Source organism: Pseudonaja textilis, chromosome 3 (assembly GCF_049901715.1).
Source record: "Pseudonaja textilis isolate UNSWEBS1 chromosome 3, rPseTex1.2, whole genome shotgun sequence".
Lineage (NCBI taxonomy): Eukaryota > Metazoa > Chordata > Lepidosauria > Squamata > Elapidae > Pseudonaja > Pseudonaja textilis.
The window spans coordinates 91425345-91449026 of NC_141992.1; the positions used below are offsets into that span (position 1 = coordinate 91425345).

At 37.2% G+C, this 23682-nt stretch overlaps 2 protein-coding genes across 26 annotated transcripts in view; one reads left to right on the forward strand and one right to left on the reverse strand.

The window, feature by feature from the left end:
• The window catches only part of LOC113438043 (uncharacterized), a 109183-nt gene that overhangs the window by 52460 nt on the left and 33041 nt on the right, over positions 1-23682 (forward strand). For 5 of the 23 annotated variants that reach the window (XR_015742978.1, XR_015742983.1, XR_015742966.1 and 2 more), the window contains one exon: positions 20900-23576. The exons of 1 other annotated variant lie outside the window; for it this stretch is intronic. Coding sequence is in view for 4 of the 22 variants with exons in the window: in XM_087930355.1 (XP_087786481.1) it covers positions 20364-20395; positions 20900-20958; positions 22471-22492 (113 nt within the window). In the remaining 18 variants the exon portion in view is untranslated. Of the gene's footprint in view, positions 1-5458; positions 6952-20363; positions 20396-20899; positions 23577-23682 lie in introns of those variants that run through there. 17 more of the 23 variants (XR_015742975.1, XR_015742973.1, XR_015742974.1 and 14 more) reach the window with 9 other exon arrangements.
• Positions 1866-22248, reverse strand: RGS13 (regulator of G protein signaling 13). Of its 3 annotated transcripts, XR_015742961.1 has the most exons (6): positions 22110-22248; positions 18270-18338; positions 15149-15210; positions 10170-10336; positions 8098-8874; positions 1866-2302 (listed from the first exon to the last, which is right to left on the reverse strand). XR_015742961.1 is itself a non-coding variant. In XM_026703236.2 (5 exons), exons 2-5 carry the CDS (start codon positions 18332-18334, stop codon positions 8665-8667), a joined length of 504 nt encoding a protein of 167 aa, XP_026559021.1. In that variant the 5' UTR covers positions 18335-18338; positions 22110-22248; the 3' UTR covers positions 7664-8664. The 3 variants fall into 3 exon arrangements, 2 of the variants coding, with proteins under 2 accessions (XP_026559021.1, XP_087786479.1); XM_026703236.2 differs by lacking the exon at positions 1866-2302 and having other exon boundaries at positions 7664-8874; XM_087930353.1 differs by lacking the exons at positions 1866-2302; positions 22110-22248 and adding an exon at positions 18487-19070 and having other exon boundaries at positions 7664-8874.

Sequence of the window (23682 nt, forward strand, 5' to 3'; positions counted from 1 at the left end):
GAATTCTGAGATACTCAAAGCAGGATTATTTTAAATCTCTTTTCATATTCCTCCCATTCTAGGAACTATCCTCACTGCAGTAATTTACATACTCTTGTATTATCCCTTACATGTTCTTTCATTCATTCATCAATTTTATATCTCCATTTCTCTATCATAAGCTGAGTCAGCCAATCAATTCAGATCTGCTATATCTCTGCATTAGGAGTGTGATTGGATGAGTCAATTACTCCTGATTCATAAATGGTCAAGATCTCCATCCTCATAGGAGAAGGCCTATTGTATCTCTAAAAGTCTCACATGCACCATGGACTTGGTCCAATCAGGAAGTAAACTCAGGTGCATATTCCACAGAAACATAAGCAATTAACCTTTCTAAGGGGAAAAGACTAGATAAGACTATTTAGATCTGCTGCCCATTTTAAATACATTTCCCTGGAACATAAGTGTGTCACTCTGTTTAGACATTTACAGGTTTATATTACTGAAAACATGCCTAGATTCCTCTCCATAATAGCTCTTTTCAGCTGTCACAATTAATAGCAGCACTTGGATTGGAGGTGGTTCGACGTAATGGAAAGGGCAATTAAGCCTAATGTTCAAGTGCTTTTCCTGACAGTGCAAGGGGAGCAGTGGTCCTGTTGCTACAGGTATGACAAGCGTCTCTTAGGATGAACAACATGACCTGAACAAGGTGATGCCATTTATGTTCTAATAATCAATAATTCAGCAAGAATCAGACCTTTACATTTCCGTCACAAATGTCATAACTGTATAATCTGGAGTAAGCAACAACATTCTTAAATCTTTAGCCATCTTCTGAAAACCGAATGTGGAAGTCTCAACAAGCTGCAAACAGAGCTTGTGGTTAGCAGAATGCAAAATGGGTACCATGTGCTCCATTTCTAAACAGACTTGCTTGGAAGTAAACCCTATTTAACCCAGGCAGACTTACTTCCCAATAAACATGCTTAGGACTGGGTTGGATCAGATAAGTTAAACAAAGTACAAATGTTATGATTCACACTCAGACTTAATGGTGGTGTTTCCTGTAATTTAATGAAATTTAATTCCCTCCCCTCTTTGTCCATTCTTCATATCCTAGGCAACCGTACATTGATGTTCTAGATGCTGAAGAATTTACAGAATTATCTGAGTGCTGGACATCAATGTTATTGTTAATACTCCTATATGAACAATGACTTCTACTCAATATCCTGAAGAACATCATTCAGTCTGTGCATCTGAGAATTACTCTGAGCAATTCCACAAAAGTTTCAGGCAGTATGTTGCAATGCTTGGTGGGATGAGATAGTGAATTCAGGGCTTGTGTTTTGCCCAATTTTCTGGCCACAGGTAAAATGCATTTTATCTTGGCTTCCAAACTATTCAGTCATGACTTCAGTCCCAGGCTGCAAAAAATAATCAGCTGAGGTGTTAAGTTCCCTTTACATCAGTATATTCCAGTTAAAAACAAAGCAATTCTATCCATCATCTCTTTTCTCTCCTATCCAATAGGTCTTTCCAGATTTAGAGAGAGGAATTACTTATTCAAGCAGTGTTAAATGCATCACATTTTAACTGGAAATGTGAGGAGACAGACACAAGTCCAAGATTTCTTCTCAGATTTCATCTTCACTTTGGGGGCTTTCAGTATACTAGTTTTGCAGCAGTACAATTACTGCCAGCAATTTTATATTAGATTGGATGCCCAGTGATACATCATGTCCATATAGTCTTCTGCAACTGATGTATTGATGGGATATTCATTCATCCTTTATATCTGAAGTGTTTTGATTTTGTCAATATTCTTAGCTACTCTTTGGCACAAATGCAGGGAGAAAATAAGACACTCTTCGCTTCAGTATTTGGTAACACAAAAGCTTATTGTTTATTCCTTCCTCCTCAAGGAGTCCGAGATAATAGCTAAGCAAACAAAATAAAGTGGGATCTAACCTGAGTTTCCTGGGATTCGATATTTATAATAATTTCCCCTCATTACAGTTCATTACCCCTGATTACCCTTATTACCCATGATTATCATAATTAATGATAATTATTCATATGAACTCAATCGCATGAATCGTGGTTAATGCATAGAGCTTCACCTCACAGCATTTTACATAGACCGCACTTATTATTATGATACAGAGTTTATTCTGATGAAGAAGAATGCCATCCTTCAGGTCTCTGTGGCTTCGATTTAAATGTGTGTGTTGCGTAGTTGCGACAAATATATTCCCAATTGGTTGGATACAGGCTACACTAGAGTAGAGTGGCTGCAGAAGAGATCCTATGAGCCCTATATGAAAAAGTACCAATTAAGTGTATGGAAAATGAACATAAAGAAGTGCAAACTGTTTGCAACCAACTGAAATAATTACATGCCACAGAGGATATAAAATATTATTGAGATATATAAAAAGGATTCCTTTATGGAATGATGGAGCAAAAGAATCTGCAGGAGAAAAAAATGTACATAGGAGAATCATTGCTATATTGATAATAGGTGCTCTGTTGCAAGAAATGAATGTCTCTTGAGAGAACCAAAAAATATATGTGCTTTAATGTGTGTTTCTGCCCACAATATTATGCGTAAGTAAGAACTGGGTATGTCAGCATAAATGTTTAACAAAGTGGGAATGGGGCACTGAAATGTGTGGAATAAAAGAAAGAGTGAGAGGATTATGAAGGATTCTGTGCTAAATCAATGTAGGCTGAATGCAAAATAAAGTAACCAGTAGGAAAGGAATTAGAACAGTTATGTAGCCACTCAATTCCAGCAACCTGACTCTGGACAGTATACAAAAATTGCTAACCAAATAGAAAAGCGGAATAGTGCACACAACTAAAGCAAAAAAATAAAAAATAAAGATATAATATGTGTATGCTATGTTGGATAGATGCTTCCAGATAAATAATTTGCTTTTTGGGGAATGTATAGGGAAACAGAATATATGCTTCTAAAATGCATTAAATGCCAGCCAGATGACTTGTAAGCTTGGTGGTCCAGGTGCTGTCCTATTTCTCTTTTCTTAATAAATCTTTATCTGGATTTGAATGGAAAAGACTTCTTTCAAAGGACTCTATAAATCAGTCTCCAGAATCATGGGCTTTCCCGATGTGTGGGTTTGTATAAGCTTTATAAATATAGCACCACTGAGTAGGATTTTAGGTGCTGTTTATCCTAATGGTGAAAGTGTCTCATCTCTGAATTAGCTGAGTGCGTTGTGTTCCTTCCTGGTGCCCTTTCCATGTCCTGCAAATGAAAATCAATTATAAAATTTCATTGCCAGCATGAAATTGTGTACAGATATACACAAGAAAATAAAATGAATCACTTAATTGTACAGCTGCAAAAGAAAAAAACAAAGTGTAATTCAACCAAATGACATTTAATTGGAAGGAGAAAAATCCTTTTTTGTCCAACTGAGCAATGAATTTGGTGGGCAGGTAGCCCGGACTGGTAGGAGACTTGCTAGGATTTCCACAATTCTAATAAACCTCAGGCAGACAGCAACAGACCTCTCACTGCATTAATTTAATTGCATATTCTTCTCTACATGACCCAATAATCAGATATTGCTGTCATGACTCATTAAACCAACTAGTGTCCAACATCTAGCTAAGATTTATTAAACTGCTTTTATCCTAGACTCCTAGCTGAAATGTGATTTCTGTGTAAAATGAATCCTATTAACATCAACCCACATATGCAAAGACAAAAATTCTACCACTTATTTAACCACATGGATGGTATAGGATTGGACTTATCAGAGGAGTGCATTTATTGATTGGAACTCTTAGATTGTATTTGATAAAGTTTTGTTAAATAATAACAAAGAAATGGATGAAGTCAGGGCACAAAGTAAAATATTTCATTAATGTGTTTATTTTGTTTTATACTACCCACCCCGAGTACCTCTTTGAGGGAGATGCGTGTTCAGAAATGTGATAGATGATAGATAGATAGATAGATAGATAGATAGATAGATAGAGGGATGGAGGGAGAGAGAGAGAGAACGAGAAAGAGAGAATGAGAACAGACAGACAGATGTCATGGAAGCTTTGAAAGTCATACACAAAATATACATCTACACATTCTCCTAACTTCAGTTTGGAGATATCTGGTTAACCATTGTTGGATACCTCGTTTGATGTAGCCATTTTTCTCAGCTTCAGGGCCAGCTGACATTGGAATATTTTGATCCAATGTCTTCACAAGTCTCAATATATGCGCAATTTGTGCTGCTTTTATAACTGCTCATCATTTCTGGTTGTTTTTGGCTGCTGCATACATATCTCTCCAATCACTGCCACTTTGTTTCCATGGTTATTTTGATTTGACATGTTAGACTACCTTAATACCGGGTGAGGGCAGCTGAATCAGTGTTGCTAGAGAACATGATAGATCAGGTCCTCTTGGCATTCTTAGAAAATGAAAATGAACTATCATTTTTTTCCAATTGTATATAGAGGTCAGTAGTGGGATTCAAATTTTTTTACTACTGGTTCTGTGGACGTGGCTTGGTGGGTGCGGCAGGGGAAGAATACTGCAAAATCCCCATTCCCTCCCCACTCCTGGAGAAGGTTACCGCAAAATCCCATTCTCATTCTCTTCCCACCCCACTAACCTGCTTTCCAGCTCCGTTCTCCTATGCAGGGCGACAAAAGAAGACCCAGCCGATCAGCTGGGACTCAGGAGACAGAGAATAGATGTGGGCAGGGCCAGTCAGAGGTGGTATTTGCTGGTTCTCCGAACTACTTAAAATATCCACTACCGGTTCTCCAGAACTGGTGAGAACCTGCTGAATATCACCTCTGATAGAGGTGCTGGTCTGCTGCTGTAGCATTAGCAACACTGAGATTTCTGGAGAAAGGAGTAGATCAGGATTTCTGAAAAGCTAGCTGTAAAAGTTCTGATGGATGGCTGAATCTCTGTTCAAGCCATCACTGAAGCTTGCTTTTTCTCATAGCCGCAGCCCATGTAAGAAGCAGTTTTTTTTTCCTGTCAGTTGGTTTACCCCAGGTACTGCATCTTTATTTCTTCCACAATATTTGTTAGCCTATAAATTATCTTGTTAGTAATCAGCTGTATAGATGGAACAAATGTAAGCTAGCATAATTTGCAGTCTGCCTTGCAGACTGTAAACAGTGCATCTTTCTCCAAAGACTAAGCATAATCTAATATCAGCAATACCTGATGTGGGTACATTGTTCCAATAATCTCATAATTCTGATTTTTTTTTTGGTGTGGAATGATATTGTAAATTGTCCATTGATGACAAATCACCAAATTAACAAAAGAACAAAATAACAGAGTTGGAAGTGACCTTGGATGTTTTCTAGTCCAACTGCCTGCTGAAGCAGGAAATCCTAAACCATTTCAAACAAATGGTTGTCCAGTCTCTTCTTAAAAGCTCCAGTGGTGGAGCATCCATAATTTCTGGAGGCAAGTTATTCCACTGATTAATTGTTCAGAAAATTTCTCCTTAGTTCTAGGTTGGTTCTCTTCTTGATTAGTTTACATCAATTGCTTCTTGGCCTACCTTCAGGTGCTCTGGAAAATACTGTATGTTGACCCTCTCTTCTTAGTGGCAGCCCCTTAGATATTGGAACACTGTTATCATGTCACCTCTAGTCCTTCTTTTCATTGAATTATTGAATTCCTGCAACATTCTTTATATGTTTTAGCCTCCAGTCCCTTAATCATCTTTGTTACTTTTTCTAGAGTGTGAACATCTTCTTTATATTGTGGACAAAACTGGATGTAATATTCCAAGTATGGTCTTACCAAGGCATTATGAAGTGGTATTAACACTTCACAAGATCTTGATTCTATCCCTCCATGAATATAGCTTGTGTTGGATTTTTTGTCAGCTGGCTCATATTTAAGTGATTGTCCACTAGGACTCCAAGATCCCTCTAGCAGTAGTACTATTATATTATTCTGCATCTATATTAGTATTCTATCAATCCATCAGGGAAATAAAGGCTGTGAGGAATAACAACCAAGGACCAGGAATGTTTATTATTGCTATAATGTGCAATTGTCAGTTGGAATAGATTTGCCTACCATGATATGTGCAGTCTGCAAATCAGACAGCACTAGTTCAGTGGGGAAGGATTGCATTGTATATTCTTATCCTCAAGACATGGTCAGAAAGCTTGAGCAAGTTGATCATTTGGGTCAGCCCACCCTCTCCTCCCTCTTATCCTATAGAGCAAATAAGTAACAGATGCGCACAAATGCTATAAATTTCATGTTATTAAGAGATACCTTGCTTTACATGAATATATGTTTGGTGGCCCACTACTTTAAGTCCAGAAAAGCATTATCTCCTGACTTCTCCCAATTTTTTAAAATCATGAAACCCCTAGTATTCTGCATAAGAGGTGATCACAAGAGTAATAATACAAATTAATGTAATAAATAAAAACACAAAAACCAACTCTAGGGTATCTCCAAAGGAGGCTGCAGTAAGTTGAGAGTTTTTTTGCAGTGTCTAAACAATAAATAGAAGGATATCATGAATTAAACTTTAATTTCAAAGCAATAAAGTTAATTGATTAAAAAGTTTAATATCAGTCTTAGGGTTCTCCACACAGTATTGCCCTTGACTGAGTCAATTTAATGAATAGAAAACAATGGTGGTACAAGTCTTGTTTACATAGTGTCCAATGAAAAGAATCTATGTATATTCTACTATCTTTCCCTACAATATTAAGTTCTTACTGAACTCCAGTCTCTTACATTTCCAAAAAAAGTCCTGCCATCCACCCCCTAACATTAGTACTGTGAATGTCAACTATTTTAGATAACGTATCAGTGTACCATTTGATCATCTCATTCTCTCATGTTGGAGATCATGGATGCACATTGTTTTTGAGTCCTGTCAAGTTGTGATCCTAGAAATGGGCATGGCCAGATTGAAAAGTGGATGAAGAAAGGTAGGCCGAATTCATTAATTTTATTGTACAATTGTTCAGACACCATGCAGCCTGTCATTTTTTCAGAACTATATTTAGTAACTGATGGTCTGAGTTTTTATAAGCTCCTGCTTGAGTTATCAGTGATAGAATGTAGCCACCTTGCCTTCTTTCAACCTCTCCAATCAAATTTGTTTATTTATTCAGTTTACATGGCTGCCTATCTCAGAATCTCGACACTGGGCAGCTAACAGCAGTGGAAAACACCATAAAACAACAACAACAACAACAACAACAACAACAGATCACCAATAGCTGAGATAAAAACAAGAAATGACCACAATAAATCAACATTACCATTGCACAGGCTTCGCCAAACATCTGTATCCTTAAGCTCAGGGACAAAACTCTACCTTTAAGGCATTGTGAAAAGCCAGCAAGATCAGATCCGGTATAATTATTGGAGTGATGATATCCCAAAAGGTGGCCCCATGACAGAGAAGGCTTTCTTTCCTGAGTCTACCAGTTGGTACTGCCCACTACTATATATATATTTTAAAATAGCAATTTTAAAACACTAACATTGTAGAAAAACCTAGAACATACATCTCCTACCAAACCTAATGGGACAGGAAAGGCATAGCTAAGGAGAAATAGTCACTCAAATAAGATAATAAATAAAAGAATGTTATTGTTAATAATACTTTTGATTAATATGCTAATAATATACAACTTTTATTGGATTATTCATTTGTATTTTATTAAATATAAATATTGTAAGAAAAAATAATAATTTAAGTATCATTCAAATGATCTCCCCTTTCACTTAAATTCACACATTACTTACGTTCAATTACTCACATATGCGTATTAACTTCACTGTTAACTTTCAGTTTTTGTGTTCAGTGTCTGCTTGTTTGCTTTGAAAAACATAGGCCTTTCTGCATCAATTAAGTTTTGAAACACTATTTTGATATCCCTGTATTTGTAAACCATTCAATAACTGCAGTTCTCTTCGGGGTGGGTGGATAGGGGTGAACAAAACTTCTAAAAATATACTATTTAAAATAAAAGTAAATTTTAAAAGGTAATGGTACCAGCATTATATATATTTTTAGTATAATACTATAAATATAGCTTGTTCTTAATATATTGTTATGAATTTACCTTGTTTGCTGTGGCTTTTACATAATGTAGAGTGAATGCCAGAAGCATCTGCAGTCTTCCTTGAATTGTTCAAAAGAGGCTTAATGGCTGGGTGACTGGCTGAATGTTAATAGAGTTTCTGGCTATTGATGCTGTAGCTTGCATCAGGCAGGAAGTGCCACAGAGAAGTGTTAGATCAAGACATTGCTAAGACTTAGAAGTTCTGATCTGAGTAAGAGTACTTGGTTAACTCAACCACATCAGCCTCTGACATTGTGATGGTTCCATTATTCAGACAATACTAAAGCTTTGGTTGATACTTTTGAATTTTACAGTTTTATTTTGTATAAATGTTCCCATGCCAACTTCAAACAAGAAAATAATAGTCATGTCAAAATATTTATATTTTCTAAGCATGTTCATTTAGTGCGTTCTTCTCTAAACTGGGGTACATGATTTTGAGAGCAACTCAGAGGGCATTAAATCAGGAAAGATGTTGCTGGCTGGGAATGATGGGAATTGCTGTGTAACATATTATGAAAGTGTCATGCTTGCTTTTATCTGATTTCGAAACTCAAAATAAAGCTCTCACTTTTCCTCTTTGAGACAGACTGTTGATTGTTGCTGGGCTGAAAGAGTGAAGATAAGGCTTTGGTAGATTTGTGAGCTAAGAAACCTGGGATATGAGTCTCTTTCCATATGCAGATAAACAATTTTCTGAGCCTCATCAAAACAACACTGAGTTGGTTCTTGAATCTTCAAGGTAATACCTTCTCTCACTGGACTGTCAATATTAATCTGAAAAACAAACAAACAAACAAATAAACAAACAAGCAAAGTAGTTTTCATTTTACTTTTTAAAAAATAGTCAGAAGCCAAGAGACTAGACCGAGTAAGATGCTGAAGAATGTACAAAAAAATGGCATCAAGAAAGATGGCATCAAGAAATCTAGACAATGTCACAAAATTTATTTATCTGGGTATAGCTATCCAACTTGCAAATAACCTGGGTAATTTGTGTATGGTTAAAAGTATAAAAACAGAGAAACCAATAGAACAAAACACACAAAATACCACAATGCAGAATAACTGAAGCCAAATAAAATGTATTCCGATAAAAAAAAATCTTATCAGGATGCCTTAGAATTCAGGCTTACTGCTTTACCAAAGACCAACAAAATATTAGAGGCAGTGTGATCTAGAGGTTATGATTCTGGCTAAAGTGACATAAATAGGTGTCATAGAAGATCACTGCATGACTTAAAGCCAGTTACACACAGTCCAAATTCCCTCACAAGTTTGTCATTGGAAGAATAAATTCTTGCCATGGATACTATAGTATTTGATGCACCATTAATTCATATTTATTTATAAAGGTGGCCTTCTAGAGATATATCTCTTACTAGCAGCCTACTTGTGTGGACTTATATTGAGATTTAATGAGGTATTCCTCATCAGTAAAGAAATAAAATTCTTATTCATCATAAAATCTATTGGTAAGTTCCAAAGTTGCTTTTTTATTTTATTTATTTTATTTTATTTTATTTTATTTGGTTTGTCAATTGCTTACAAGATAATAGGTATAAGTAAAAACATAATTATGAATACATGGATACATGGATACATATAAGAAAAATAAAAGAAACAATAGGACGGGGACGGTAGGCACGTTGGTGCGCTTATGCACACCCCCTACAGATCTCTTAGGAAAGGGGTGAGGTCAATAGTAGACAGTGTAAAGTAAAAGTTTTTGGGGTTTGGAGAAGAAATCACAGAGTCAGGTAGAGTATTCCAGACATTGACCACTCTGTTGCTGAAGTCATATTTCCTGCAATCAAGTTTGGTGCGATTAACCTTGAGTTTATATCTATTGTTTGCTCTTGTATTGTTATCGTTGAAGCTGAAGTATTCATTGACAGGTAGGACATTGCCATGTATTTTTGTCTCTCTAGACAAAGGTAAGGTTTCAAACTGTAATATAAGTTGTCCACTTGGATAAATTATTTAAAATGTTCAACATCTGCGAGAGCATTCATACAGTTCTTCCCAAAATGAGAAAATGTATTGTATTCCTGCCCAGTTTATTAGTTTACCTCTTTTGGAGCCTGAGGTTGGATAAATTCCTTAAAAAGTTTCTGTGCCTCTGATATTCTTTTTCTCTGTGATAAAATCTTCTTATACTTTTCACAAGCCAACCAGAATTCCATGTTCTCATCACTATATTCAGTCTTCAGGTAGGACTTGTAGACAATTGGCCCATCTGAAAATAACATGTCAAACATTGATTTGCAAACTATACTAAAAGTAATTATTATAATAGTTATGTTTTATTCTTTGTATAAGATATAGTATGAAGAATCATTTTCTGAGACTCTAAGATTATAACAGGAAGTGAAAATTACCTCAGCAGATAACTAGCTATTTCGTTTCCCCTTCCATTTACAATAATATATAGTTAAGGGAATATACAGGGGGATTTTTTTCCCCCATTTTTCTTAGTATTCTCATTCTCAAGGATCTGGCAAGTGATATCTATAGATATATCTATATGTTTATCTATTTGTCTACCTGCCTTAGGCTTCTTATATTAAGCGTAATATAGCTCTATCTCTATCATCTCTATCTCAATCTCCATCTCTAAATGTCTCTGTCTCTATCTCTAATTATCTGGGTAACTGGTGTATTGTTATTACAAAATAAAATCTTTATTTATTTATTTGTATCCCATCTTTATTATATTTACAATAACTCAAGATGGCAAACATATCCAACATACCTTCCTCTTCCTATTTTCCCTACAACAACACTGTGAGGTGAGTTGAACTGAGAAAGTGTGTCCCAAGATCACAATGCTGCTTTTCATGGTTATAGAATAGTGGTTCCCAAAGTGGGTGGTACCACCCCTGGGGGGGGCTGGATGCCTTAGGTGAGTGCTAAGAGGCAAGGGGGTGGCAGGGAGACGCTAAGAGGCAGCAGGGGGTGTTTGAGGCACCAGCCCTGTAGGTTCACTCATTGACTGTAGCACCAGTCTGGAGCCGGTGCCTCCAATGCAGAAGCGGTGGCATGTTATGTGCTGCCATGGCCGCATTTGATGCGCCCCCCTGCTGCCTCTTAGCGCCCCTCTTAGCGCCCCTCTAAGGGGCCCCCTTGGGGATGCTAAGAGGTGGCAAGGACGTGTTCGAGTCACTGACCCTGCAGGTTCACCCATTGACTGTAGTAATGCTCCGGATCCGGTGCCTCCAATGCAGAAGCGGTGGCATGTTATGTGATGTCATGGCCACATTTGACGCACCGCCCCCCTGTCACCTCTTAGTGTCCCCAAGGGGGCCAGCAGAGGGGCGTTCGAGGCACCTGCAGGTTCACCCATTGAGGCTCCGGCTCCAGAGCGGTGCTACAGTCAAGGGGTGAACCTGCAGGACCGGCGCCTCGAATGTCCCCCTGCCACCTCTTAGCATCCCCAAGGGCCCAGCAGAGGGGCACTAAAAGGCGGCAAGGGGGCGGAGCATTAAACACAGCCACAGTGGCACGTAACATGCCACCACTTCCACATTGGAGGCGCTGGCTCCGGAGCGGTGCTAGTCAATGGGTGAACCTGCAGGGCTGGCCGGCTCCTCGAAGCTCCCCTGCCTCCTCTTAGCGCCCCTCTGCCGGCCCCCTTGAGGATGCTAAGAGGCAGCAGGGGGGCATTTGAAGCTCCGGCCCTACAGGCTCACCCTATTGACTGTTGTACTGCACAGGAACCGGCGCCTTGAATGCGGCAGCACGTTGGAAAAAGTGACCACCACCGCTTTCCCAAAGTGCCACCGCTGTCGCATTCTGTCTGTCCGTCCATCCATCCATCCATCCATCCATCCATCCATCCAAAAGGTTTGTCTGTTTGCCTGCCTACCTTCCTGCCTATCTGTCTTTCTGTCTACCTACCTATCTACCTACCTATCTACCAATATAGATCTATCTATCTATCTACCTATCCATCCATCCAAAAGGTCTGTCAGTCTTCCTGCCTGCCTGCCTGCCTACTTATCTACCAATATAGATCTATCTATCTATCTATCTATCTATCTATCTATCTATCTATCTATCTATCTATTGATCTACCTACCTACCTACCTACCCATATATCTATCTATCTGCCTGCCTGCCTGCCTCTCTCTCTCTCTCTCTCTCTCTCTCCATCCATCCATCCATCCATCCATCCATCCATCCATGTTCGAAGCGCTGGCCCCACAGGCACATCGGGAAAGTAGAGCAAAGCCAGTCTGGGAGGGAGGGAAGGAGGGGGGGGGAGGAGGAAGGGAGGGGGAGAGAGAGAGAGAGAGACCTGATGCATTAGATTGAATGAGGCCTAGTTTAGACTAAGGCCCTTTTCCACATTGAAACATATTTGCCAGGACCTTGAAACCTCTTTGGCTTCTATCAAAGGTTTTGTGGATGAAACAGGGTCAAGACTATCAGGAAGCTCTCACATTTTGTTGAGGCTTTAAACAGGATCCATTGGACCAGACCTCCACCCTAAAAAATTATTTTTCTCCAATGTATTACAGTGCCAATTCTGAAGAAGGCAAAACCAAAATGTACTGGTAAATTACAAGGAGAACACACACTCACACTCCCTTCTAACCCTGCTGGAGCAGGTGATTGGACTAGAATAGATATCTCATTATCTTTCTCCTCCCTCCCTCCCTCCTTCTTTATTACTTTTTCTTTTTGTCCCTTCCTTCCATTCCCCCTTCTTTGTCTCTTTTTCTTTCTTTCCCTTTTCTCTTTCTTTTCTTCCTCTCTTTCTTCCTCTCTTTCTTTTATCTCTCTCTTTCTCTCTCTCAGGCTCACCCTTTAGATCAGGGGTCACCAAACTTTTGGACCTCAGGGACCACCAAACTCATAATTTTAAATTCCAGAGACCACTAATATGAATTTTGATTGACTGTGGCTTTCTGGCGTTGGTGGGAGAGAGAGAGACACACAGAGAGAGAGATCTGATCCAACCTCTCTCTCTCACACACACACATACACACAGGCAGGGGTGGGATTTAGACCCCTGATCTAAAGCTGTCAAAACTCTAAAAACAGGTCAAATAGCTCTGAGGAGGCCAGTTATAAATTAGAACATTTGCTAAACAACAGGCCGTTAAGTGAGGACCACTTGTATTTGGTTTGCCAGTCACCTGGCCATGGCCACACAGTCACATGGCTAGCAAGCCACTCCCTCAAATTAGGCCACAGCCACAGAAATTTGAATCCCACACCTGGGTAGGGGGCACTGAGGATGAGTTTGTAGTACTAAGGGGGCGGTGGACTTAAAAAGTTTGGGAACCACTGTTATAGAACTTAGAGTCTGCCATTTTCTCCCTTGGTTCCTTAGATCCTATTTGCATGCCCCCCCCGCACACACACCTTCTCTATCGGCAGTAACAATCACCATAGGCATTTTGACTTCAGCAGAGGATAAGTTTTTTTTTTTAAAAAAAAGAAACCTAATATTTGATAAAATGCCAGTCTGGAAAATCCAAAGGACGTAAGCAAATGAGCCAATGTGCTCAAAAGCAGGGCCAAATAGTTTCTTACCCAGTGTAAGGAGGAGAAAAATAAGCACACGATTGTGAATGTTATTTCTAAATATAGATCGTATTCTTGAAACATAGTTGCTGAGCTTCTTTCTTATTGCTCCTTAAGTTCCTTCAATAAATATTGAAGAAGTTTGTGGATGCCTTGTGAGCTTGGCTAAGTGGTTTAGTCCCATTTGTGAGATAAAGTCTGACACTGCCAATGCCTGTCAAGGGTCTCCCCAGCTCTGCTTTTAGATGAAGAATGAGTTAGAGAGCAGTGAAGAGTGTGCAAGTGAAGAAAGAGATAAATTTAGAGGAAATAGGTGATAAAGTGGGTGATGGAGCATGGGGAAAACTGATTAGCACAGAGTGATCAAGAGAGTGAGATGGAAAGTGACAGAAGAACAAGTAAAAGATAAATAAGTGAGAGAATATGCAAGTGATGGAGTGAAAGAGAAGAGTGTAAGAGTGTTAATCATTGATAATCTGTGGGGTGGATGGAGAACCCAGTGCTTGATCCTTGTGATCAGTGGATGTGTAAATCAGTAAATCAGAAAAGGCAGAAATCCCCCACTCATCCTGAAAATCAAGTTCTGGCAGATGGTTCAACTCCTGGTATAGCCATTTGTTGAAATTCACCTCAGCCCACACAATGCATTCTGGAGAGGAATCAGTTGATGTTTTTCAGCAAATTTGTGTTTTGTTGAGTTTGACAAATATACTGTGCATGGAGTGATCTAAATTCTTTTAAAAAATCAGTGCAAATTTTTTAAAACTGAGATTCCTTTTTGAAAAGTTTGCAGTTTCTCTTTTTGACCTGGAAGAAATGATATTTGCTGTAATAAGATCATTTTCTGTGGGGAACACTTGCATTTTAGACAGATTGGATATAATAGCGTATTACAAAGTGAGAAGAGAAGTAGTGTGAAATATCCTTAGCAGAGCTCCATTGGTAAGAATTCCCCAGAGAAAATCTAATTACTTTAGGTTGCCATAAATCAGCTTGAAACTTCTGACATCCCTTTGTCTTATCAGCTGGTAAGTTTCAGCTGTATCTTCAGCCAAACCATAAGGGCGGGTGGGGGGAGGCATTTCAGGTCTTCCTCTCCTGCTTTACTGGGATCTTCCCAATCAGATTTGAAAAATAGCTAACTCACCATTCTAGGCATTTGTCAGAACTTGTCTCCTTGCCCAGCCCACCCCAGCCCAGCCCAGCCCACCCCAACCTTTATACTTTACGGACAATGATTGGTGGATCATTACCTGGGGAATTCACCAATTGATGCATTTTAATTTTCTCTGCAAGAAACTCTCAGGATAGCATTACTGCCCAACCTTGTTAAAGAGGCAGAGTTGACAAAAATTATATAGAGGGAGAAGATTTATCTTGATAAACTTCATGCTGTCTCATGGATTGGAAGATAGCATGCTATACTGGCTATATGTATATGTCCTGTGCCATAAATGCCCTTTACTTATTCCCATTCCATTTTACTGTTCTGATTAATAATCATGTATTTACTCACATTTAGTAGCCATAAGCTTTTCAAAAGACTGAGACCATTGAAGTACTTCTTCCAGGCTTATTCTTTGAGAAGCAAGGGCAGCGAGAGAAAACACAAAGTTAGAGCAGCCAATAACCACATTTTCACAACTAGCTTTGATAAAATCTAAGACTAGGGATATTGAAGATCTATCCTTGAGTTTTGCTGAGCCATTGCCAAATACTGCCTGAATTTGTTTCCTGATATTTTCAACCTTAGGAGGAGAGGAAAAAAAGCAATGCTATCTTTATTGAATATTTCACATAGCAGAGAATACATCTGTAGTTTTAAACAATTTAAATAATCCCTTAAAATAATTACAATAGCTATAATATTACTGCATGTGAGCCTGCCTATCAAGAAAAAATAGGGCAGCACATCTGAGTTTCAGACATCTGGATAGGAACTAGATGGCAACAAGCACATAGACAGAATTTTAATATGTATGTTCCTCAGAGATGAATCCATAAGGAAGCAGCTTGTATGACTGGATGCTTACATGATGGAACTGTCAGTTCCAATACTGAGACAGAACATTATGTGTATTTTGTTTTAGAAATAGCCTTGAAAATCTTTTTATTCTTAAGGTATTTTGTCTATGTGTAAAATGGTTACATGAATGACATCATCAGTAAAAGTGGACATACTTGATAGAAAATAAGCGCCACTAAACTTACTGCAACCTTAAGACCTATTTCACTTAAGTTTCCTTTGTTCAGAATTTGAAATATTCATGTTTCAAATTCTCTTATGTAATTATAATATTTATTTGTAGTGAAAATTGTACTTGCTTTTGAACAATGTACTTAGTCATTCTTGCTCAATATACACTTGGAAATATACCAGTTGGTATATACTGTACCAAATATACCAATAAACAACCTAATCAACATTTAAAAATAGACCCAGAGAGTTGATTGGCACCTGTTCCTAGGCAAGTAGGATTGCAGCCCTTGTATTAGAAATTATATTGGAAAGAAATTACTGAAAGATAGAATAGTACAAAAAAAAATATATAGCAATTTAAATTATAATGTTACATTATGTTACAAAGTACTATAAAGTAATATATTTTTGTAATTATTGAAATGGATAGATCATTATGGATTTCCACTGTACATAATTGGGAAGTGAAAACTGATTTACTGGCATTAAAGAAATGGAAGAGATTCTCTCTGTTAGACTGCCATGTGCTGGGATACAAAATAGAAGCATTTGTTTTCATCTGCTCCTTTGGCCTGTTATCACCTCCCAAACACTCACAAAAACAACTTCATTATTTTGAACTTTAGTAGTAATCCATTCTTGATTAAAAGTAAAATTGGCTTCCGAATGTTGAGGCCAAATAAAAGATTCATAAACCGGCTTGGCTGTTTGTAGGGTTTTATAGGCTTGCTAATTTATAATCTCTTTCACTATTTTTATTGGACAACATGAATAGATATGTATGCACATATGTCTATGTATTATGCTAGTCCATAATCATTTATTAACAATCAAATGAGGCAATCTTTGGTGACCACATAATCTGGGTTATGTTTGTTTAAGCACCTAGACACCCTATTTAGGACCATTAAAATGGCAATAAAAGGTGTGCAGCTTTTTAATTGTCCAAAATTCATCAGGCAAAACATTAACCAAAGAGAAAAAAAGAGGAGAGAAGAAAGTGTAACCTGTTCGGTCAACTGGTTCAAGTCATGTGGTTTATAGTACAAAGTCCCAGGGATTCCTATATTTATCATATGACAAAAACCACCCCTTTCCCCACACAAAACAACAGATGGCCTTTGTGGTTTACAGATGGTGGGGGAAGAGTTATTTTCATGATCTTTAAATTTGCAATCTAGATTATACTAATAAGAAAAACAAATGTCTACATTTTTAAAATTCCACCTTAGACTATATTTTGAGCTACTGAGCAGTGTCAGCAGGGCAGATAAAATAAAGCATTGCAGTCACAACTGTACAGTCAAAACCCTACCTCATTTGTGTGTGAGGAGAAGAGGAAGAGGAAGAGGAAGAGGAAGAGGAAGAGGAAGAGGAAGAGGAAGAAGAAGAAGAAGAAGAAGAAGAAGAAGAAGAAGAAGAAGAAGAAGAAGAAGAAGAAGAAGAAGAAGAAGAAGAAGAAGAAGAAGAAGAAGAAGAAGAAGAAGAAGAAGAAGAAGAAGAAGAAGAAGAAGAAGAAGAAGAAAGCATGGAGTTGAATGGAGTTGAGGAAGTAATTTATGGAGAGATGCCATTCTATCAGTGGACATACACAATTGGATTAAACTTGAATATCAGCAGCCCTTTCATAACTGCTGAATATCTGTCACTGAATTATCTGAATGAGACAACAGATCCTCAGCTAACAATGCACTCAGCCTAATTTCATCCACTGCTTTTTACTTGGCATCTCTAGGATTACTCCAGAACCTTGTAAAAAGAATATCCACATACTGTAGCTCCATACCTAACTGACTGTAGTTTTATCCTGCCCATGGTTTGGAGACAGAAAAGGTATAAGCAATAAGTTAATTAGAACTATTAATTAGAGCTATGAGCTCAAAATCTGACGGCCAAAATAGAGCCCCTGAGAGACTTATTTGAGCAGGAAACTGAAGATTACCTATGGTTCTCCATTTATGAGTAATCTAGTCTCAAAAGGTTTAGGCTTTATTCATGATTATACATGCAGCACACATCTTTTTATATTCTTCAATGAAGGTTGTTAGTCTGAGAAAATATTCAAAGTCAACAATGAGCTTCATGGCTAAAAGATTTGGTCCTAACTCTCTTTTGTCCTAGCTGCTATAATCACCACACCATAGTGGGCCTGCAAGGGAAACGTTCTATTTTATCAATGGCAAGTATTTAAATTTTCTCTATTTAAAACAAAAAAAGCTACTTATCTCTAAACCACACTTTGAATTTTGAATGGACCACCATATAGGATTTTGCCCAAAGTTTCCTCCTTCTATTGTTATCACTTCCAACATTGTATATAAATGGATGTAGGATAAGTAACACATGAAGCTCACTCTCAAAAACCTGAAAATTCCTGGTTTCTTCCTTTACCCTTTGTTCTGTAAACAAGACTTCTTGTAGATTGCTTTGTACTTACTTGGAAATGACTCTGTTTGTACCATCTCTGAACAAACTGCAAAGCCAACAGATGCTGCGATTCATAATCCTGGATGAAGAAAACAAATATATTTAAGCATTCTGTTCAAGGGATATTGGTAAGATGCAGGAAAGATCATAATGCTTATGTATTGATGTAACTTTATTAGGTCATCTTCCAGACAAAACAAACCAGTTTTCATCTTATATAGCCTTACCTTGAGCTCGTTACATATGGGGCTGAGTTAATATCCTGATTATTAGCTCTCTTTCCATTCTTGCAAGATTATACCCTTTTTCCTTTGTTTTCCCCATATGCCTGGATCAGTTTCCCAGAATATCTGTGTGACGAAAGCTTTTTAAATTCCTCATATCCTCTCTGTTCCATGAAGGATCAGCCTCAAACATCAAATTTCCATATGTAACTGCACCAAAATTAAAGATCTACCATGTCCCTACCTAACATGTATCAATTTCTCTCTTTTTCTTTTCTTTTTCTCAGATGAATTTTAAATTCCCTGATGTCAGTTTACTTTTATGCATCTGCATCTTGGAGCACCATGCATATTGGTGAACTCCTCCTCCTCCAAGTATCTTTTCTTATTGTGTTGCACTCCTGCACCCATATTTCTGATAATTAAGTTGTGCTAAATATAATAGAACTTTTGGAAACACACTGAGGAGGATTGTTCTTTTTCTTTGTGGAGAAACAATTCAAGGGGAAAGCAGCATCTTTGCTGCCCCTGTGTGGACTCCTCTGACAATGCTTTCCTATGTTTACTACAAACACAAACAGTCAGAGGATTTATGCAGACTAAACTGAAGTGTGAAGAACTAATGTACAATAGTCAGTTATCTGCCCTTTAGATGTGATTGATTATCCAGCTAAAGTATCTATCTGTGGTTTCTAGATTATTGGAAGTGTACTCCTTAACCAAAATATCTTATTTCCAGAACTAGTTTTATGTTTAGAATGGAATAGCTGCAACTGAGTGTTCTGAAAGAGAGTAAATTTTCAATTATTTAACTCACTAATATACATTTATGAAGAAGGAGAAGAGAGCAATAATGGTGAATATCTGTAGCTCGGATGTAGGATGAGGGTGGAGGTTCATTCTTGAAGCTTGTGGATTGGTTTCTGAAAGTTTTGTTACCAGGCTAGATAACAACTTAAGAAGAAGAGACTATGAAATAGTTTACTTCATACCAAAATAAATTGCTTGGCATTGAGATCCTGTTTTTTTTTAACTTGGCTGGTAATGGAAGTCATTTGTTATTTGATGTCAGACTTCAAACTGTAATAGGCACATCAAGTTCAGTAGTTCTTTCAGATTTTACGAAAGACTACTGTGACATTTCCTTTACTATCAGCAGATTCATAAATGAATTAAATATACATAGGCTATTTATCTTGAAAGTCCAGAACCCTGGAATGCACTATTCAGGGCTTCTAACCATAGTCAAAAAACATGTTTGTATATTTTCTTGTTTGTTTTTAGTTGACAAACGTGCACTAGTTTTCACTGAATCTAGGATGAGAAGGTTTTCAGTCTAACAGATATCTTCATCAACCTTTCTTCTCAGTTCCTCAAAAATGAGCCACAAGCTTTACAAATTTGTGAAGCAATCAGTCAGAGTCTGTTAAACAAAAGACTGCTTTATGCATTTTGACAAGTACAACTTCTCTTAATAAAATGATCTGCTCTTTTTCAAATCATTTTTAAAAGATTTAACTGCTTTTGCAAACTTCAACATTCAGTAAGGCAGGAATTCTCTAATTATAAGTCTTGGCCTCTGGGGAGGTCACAAGCAAGTTAATGTGGAGTCACAACTATGTATGGTGATTTAAATTTTGATGACGCTTGTGCACACAAAGCAGAAGTACTATCAGATCTTCCTATTTTTGCTGGACAAACCTTCCATACAAAATAAACTGTAAAATGTCAGCATTTGAATACTGAATGTAAGCTATCCATCATTCACAAGAGCAGTAGACTTCTCACAAGGCATTTTTAGTCTTTGAGGGTGTCCATCAAAGTGTGTGTACAGTTGTTAGTGAAGTTCTGTATTTTTACACACTATTGTTCATTTCTAGACTTCCAAAAGAAGAAACATTTCTGTTACCTGGTAAGAAAAAAAGCTATAGATTATCTATTTACTAATAGTGCTGATTAAATACATTTATGTCAAGAAAGTATGAATATGGTCTATATTTTAGTAAGTAATATATTCATATCTTGCCTGTTCCTAGCACTAATAGAATCAATTTTATTTATAGGGGGAGGGGTATCACACAATTTCATGTATGATTGGGTTGAGGATGAAAATTTTGAAAATCCCTGCCATAAGGATTAGATTAATTCAACTATAGTTCTATCTGCATTGAGGATTTATCCTGAGTGTCAGTAGGGAATAACAAAAAAACCTATTACACTTGTACATAAGTGTTTCTTAAAACTGAAATACTTCTTCCATGCATTTTGAATTCTTACATTCACTAAAAGATTTACTTTTAGAATGTATAAACCTAGAAACCCAAAAAACCTCACCCATTCAGAAATCGATTTTTTTCCTTTTTTTTTTTTTGCATTTTCATGGATCATTGCATTGGACCTGCTTCCTCAATGAAAGAGAAAAACAGAGAAGCTAATGCATGCAGAGATGCAGCAAAATGGATTTCATGAAAGAAGGTAATTGGTGCATCTTGTTCCAAGCATACCTAAGGAAGAAATGCAGCACTGTGTCCTACATTCTTCTTGGAAGAAGATTCTGCCTGAGCAATGTGTGCATTTATTTGTAAATTACTGTGGCTTATATACTGCACTGTTTACAAAACCACTGGGTGCTTCATAAATAACAGCATCGGCACTGAAATGTGAAAACTCATTAACATGATCAAGGCTCTGATGTGCTATCTTTCAGGTGATTTGATCTGGTAAATGAGTTTTTACATGAAGACAAAATTGTTGAGTTTATCCACATTGTCAATGACTCTTCCAATGATTGTGAAATATTATATGAGTTGTAATAAATGAATATACTGCATAGTCAATATGAATGAACATACCCTATTTCCTTTTTTTAAAATGATGAAAGCAAATGGATAAAGCTGTTATTAAATTTATTTTAAACTTGCTCTTTGTTCAAAAATATTTCAGCCACAGGGCACTTCAGTTATAGGCACAAATAAGACTCATGGCTTTAATATATTTCTCTCTCCCATCTATCAAAAATATTAAACTTGGATTATGTTATATATTTCAATTTTAGAAATATAATATCTTAATATTGTGAGGTCTTAATTTTTCACCTTTACCAAGTTTGCATTATACAATTTACACTGTAGCGGACTTATTTTAGTTGGAGGTATTCCATTGTAACTATGTGTATCTTAACCACAGTTTTCTTCTAATCTGGGAAAGCATATGAAGAAATACTTCAGAACATGGCTCATATCCACTGATTCAGAGTTAATAACTAAGAATTAAGAAATCAAATGATAGACACTCATTAATTACCCTTAATGGTTATTAAACAGAAATGATTTCCCCAAAGTCTGAACTAATGGTATTTCCATCCTTTTGCCTCTCGTCAGCCCACTCATTCTTGTATAACAAGCTACAGAAATTCACCTCTTTGGCAGAATTAGGTTAATAGGTTTCTGGGTGTTTTTATTAGAAGCACAAACATGTGATGCATGTAACAATACAATATTTCAAACTAAGGAGATCCTATTAAAATGATGCTGTACTTACTCCTCTAGACTCTTTTATCATGAAATAGTACAGTAGCTGTTTTCAAAATTCCCTGACAGTTAGGTATAGGCTAGTTGCTTACTTACCACAATATCCTCCAAGTTTTTGAGGAGTGACTGTGATGGTTGAGGAAATTATTTGCTTCCGTTTAAAATCAGAAGTATGCCAAAATCTGACCACGTTTGGTAGTTTTTGACTTGCAGAGGATATAGCATTGGGTATCTGCTTCTGGAAAAGAACAAGATCTCATATTAATGCATCTTTCTTGGTGTTACTGAAAGCAGTGAGCGCTTCCTTTCTGCTTTGGGAAGTTGTCATCTTCATGTGTTTACATTTAAACGTTGCTTGTGGTTAGTGGGAAGTTCTTTTTATTTAAAAAAAATAAAGAAAGTTCCACCAGACTTCAGAGATCCATTGATAAGAGGATGTTTGTTTTGTCACTTGTAGAATATCTTTACTGATTGACTGAAGCCACATTATTAATCTTTTTTGGGGCAGAAGTTATGAACAATGACTGCAATCAACAGATAAGGCTGTCATTTTGTGACTAAAAGTTTCCAGTCCCTTATCAAGTGACACTTCTCTTCTTCAATTACCAATGCTCAGTCAACCTTGCCTCAGAGATTTGTTTGCTATGTTACTTGGAACCCCGACACTCTCATTTGAGAAGTGATGAGGAATTAGATATAGATCAAAACCACCTCCTTTCTATAATGAAATAGCCATTACATGTGATCTATTATTAAAACGTTGGCTTTTGGTGAAGTCCTTTTCTTTGCAGATATTCTGCTCTGAGTTAAGTCACTGCATCTTGGAATGGAGGTTTTGGCTGAATCTGATGTATAGTATACTTAAATGTTGGTTGCTAGGGAACAGTGAAAAAGGTCTATGAGCATTGCATCGTGCTTGTAAGTTTCCAGGATACAGTATGTCTTAGGGACAGACAATCAAATGCCTTTGAGTATTTCCAGAATGGTTTAGTACTTATGCTGCTAGCAGGAACTGTTAGGAGTTCAGAAATAAATTTCCTTACCCATTTCCTGAAGCTATAGAGAAGAAAGGAAGTTCAATGTAGCAATGTGTGTTTCACAAATGTAATGAAAGGATACATCAGTGCATATTTTTATTTGCATGCAGCTGTATTATATAGATTGAAAGTTATCTGCTCTGATATATCAATCATAATAAAAGTCTCTCTTCTGGAAAAAAAATAAAGTGAAGTACATTTTGGTTGTTACATATTGCAGAAAAGAAGAGGAAAGAGTTACCACATAAAATTGTATGTATGCTAACTATAAAGGTAACATCAGTAGAAATATTATGTATGGGTAATAATAATATAAATAAATCTTGAGTGGGGAAAACTTTGGCAATGTAACCTGGGATCTGTGCAACTTCTGGATAGTGGTGGTACCCAACCTGAAACATGCAAACAAGCAGGCAGTAAAATTTAAATGTGGTTAATCAAGGTGAAATATTTGGTGAGGTGGATATTTTTCTTGCAAAACTTTTTAGTTTTGCAGACTTTTAATAAACTCCAGCTTGTGTCACTACTTTCTAGACTACTGCTGATTCTTTGCCAATATTTCCTTCTTTTAAATCTTTCTTCCTCTTACTACACATGGATGACCTCCTTCCAGCAAAGAGCGAATAGGCTGA

Coding starts and splice junctions, on each gene's coding strand:
- RGS13 (XM_026703236.2), bottom strand. CDS start 18,334: ATGAATCGCAGCATCTGTTGGCTTTGCAGTTTGTTCAGAGATGGTACA. Junction 15,211..18,269: donor ACAAACAGAGTCATTTCCAA/GTAAGTACAAAG, acceptor TGCTTCTCAAAG/AATAAGCCTGGAAGAAGTAC. Junction 8,875..10,169: donor AACCTCAGGCTCCAAAAGAG/GTAAACTAATAA, acceptor TTTGTTTTTCAG/ATTAATATTGACAGTCCAGT.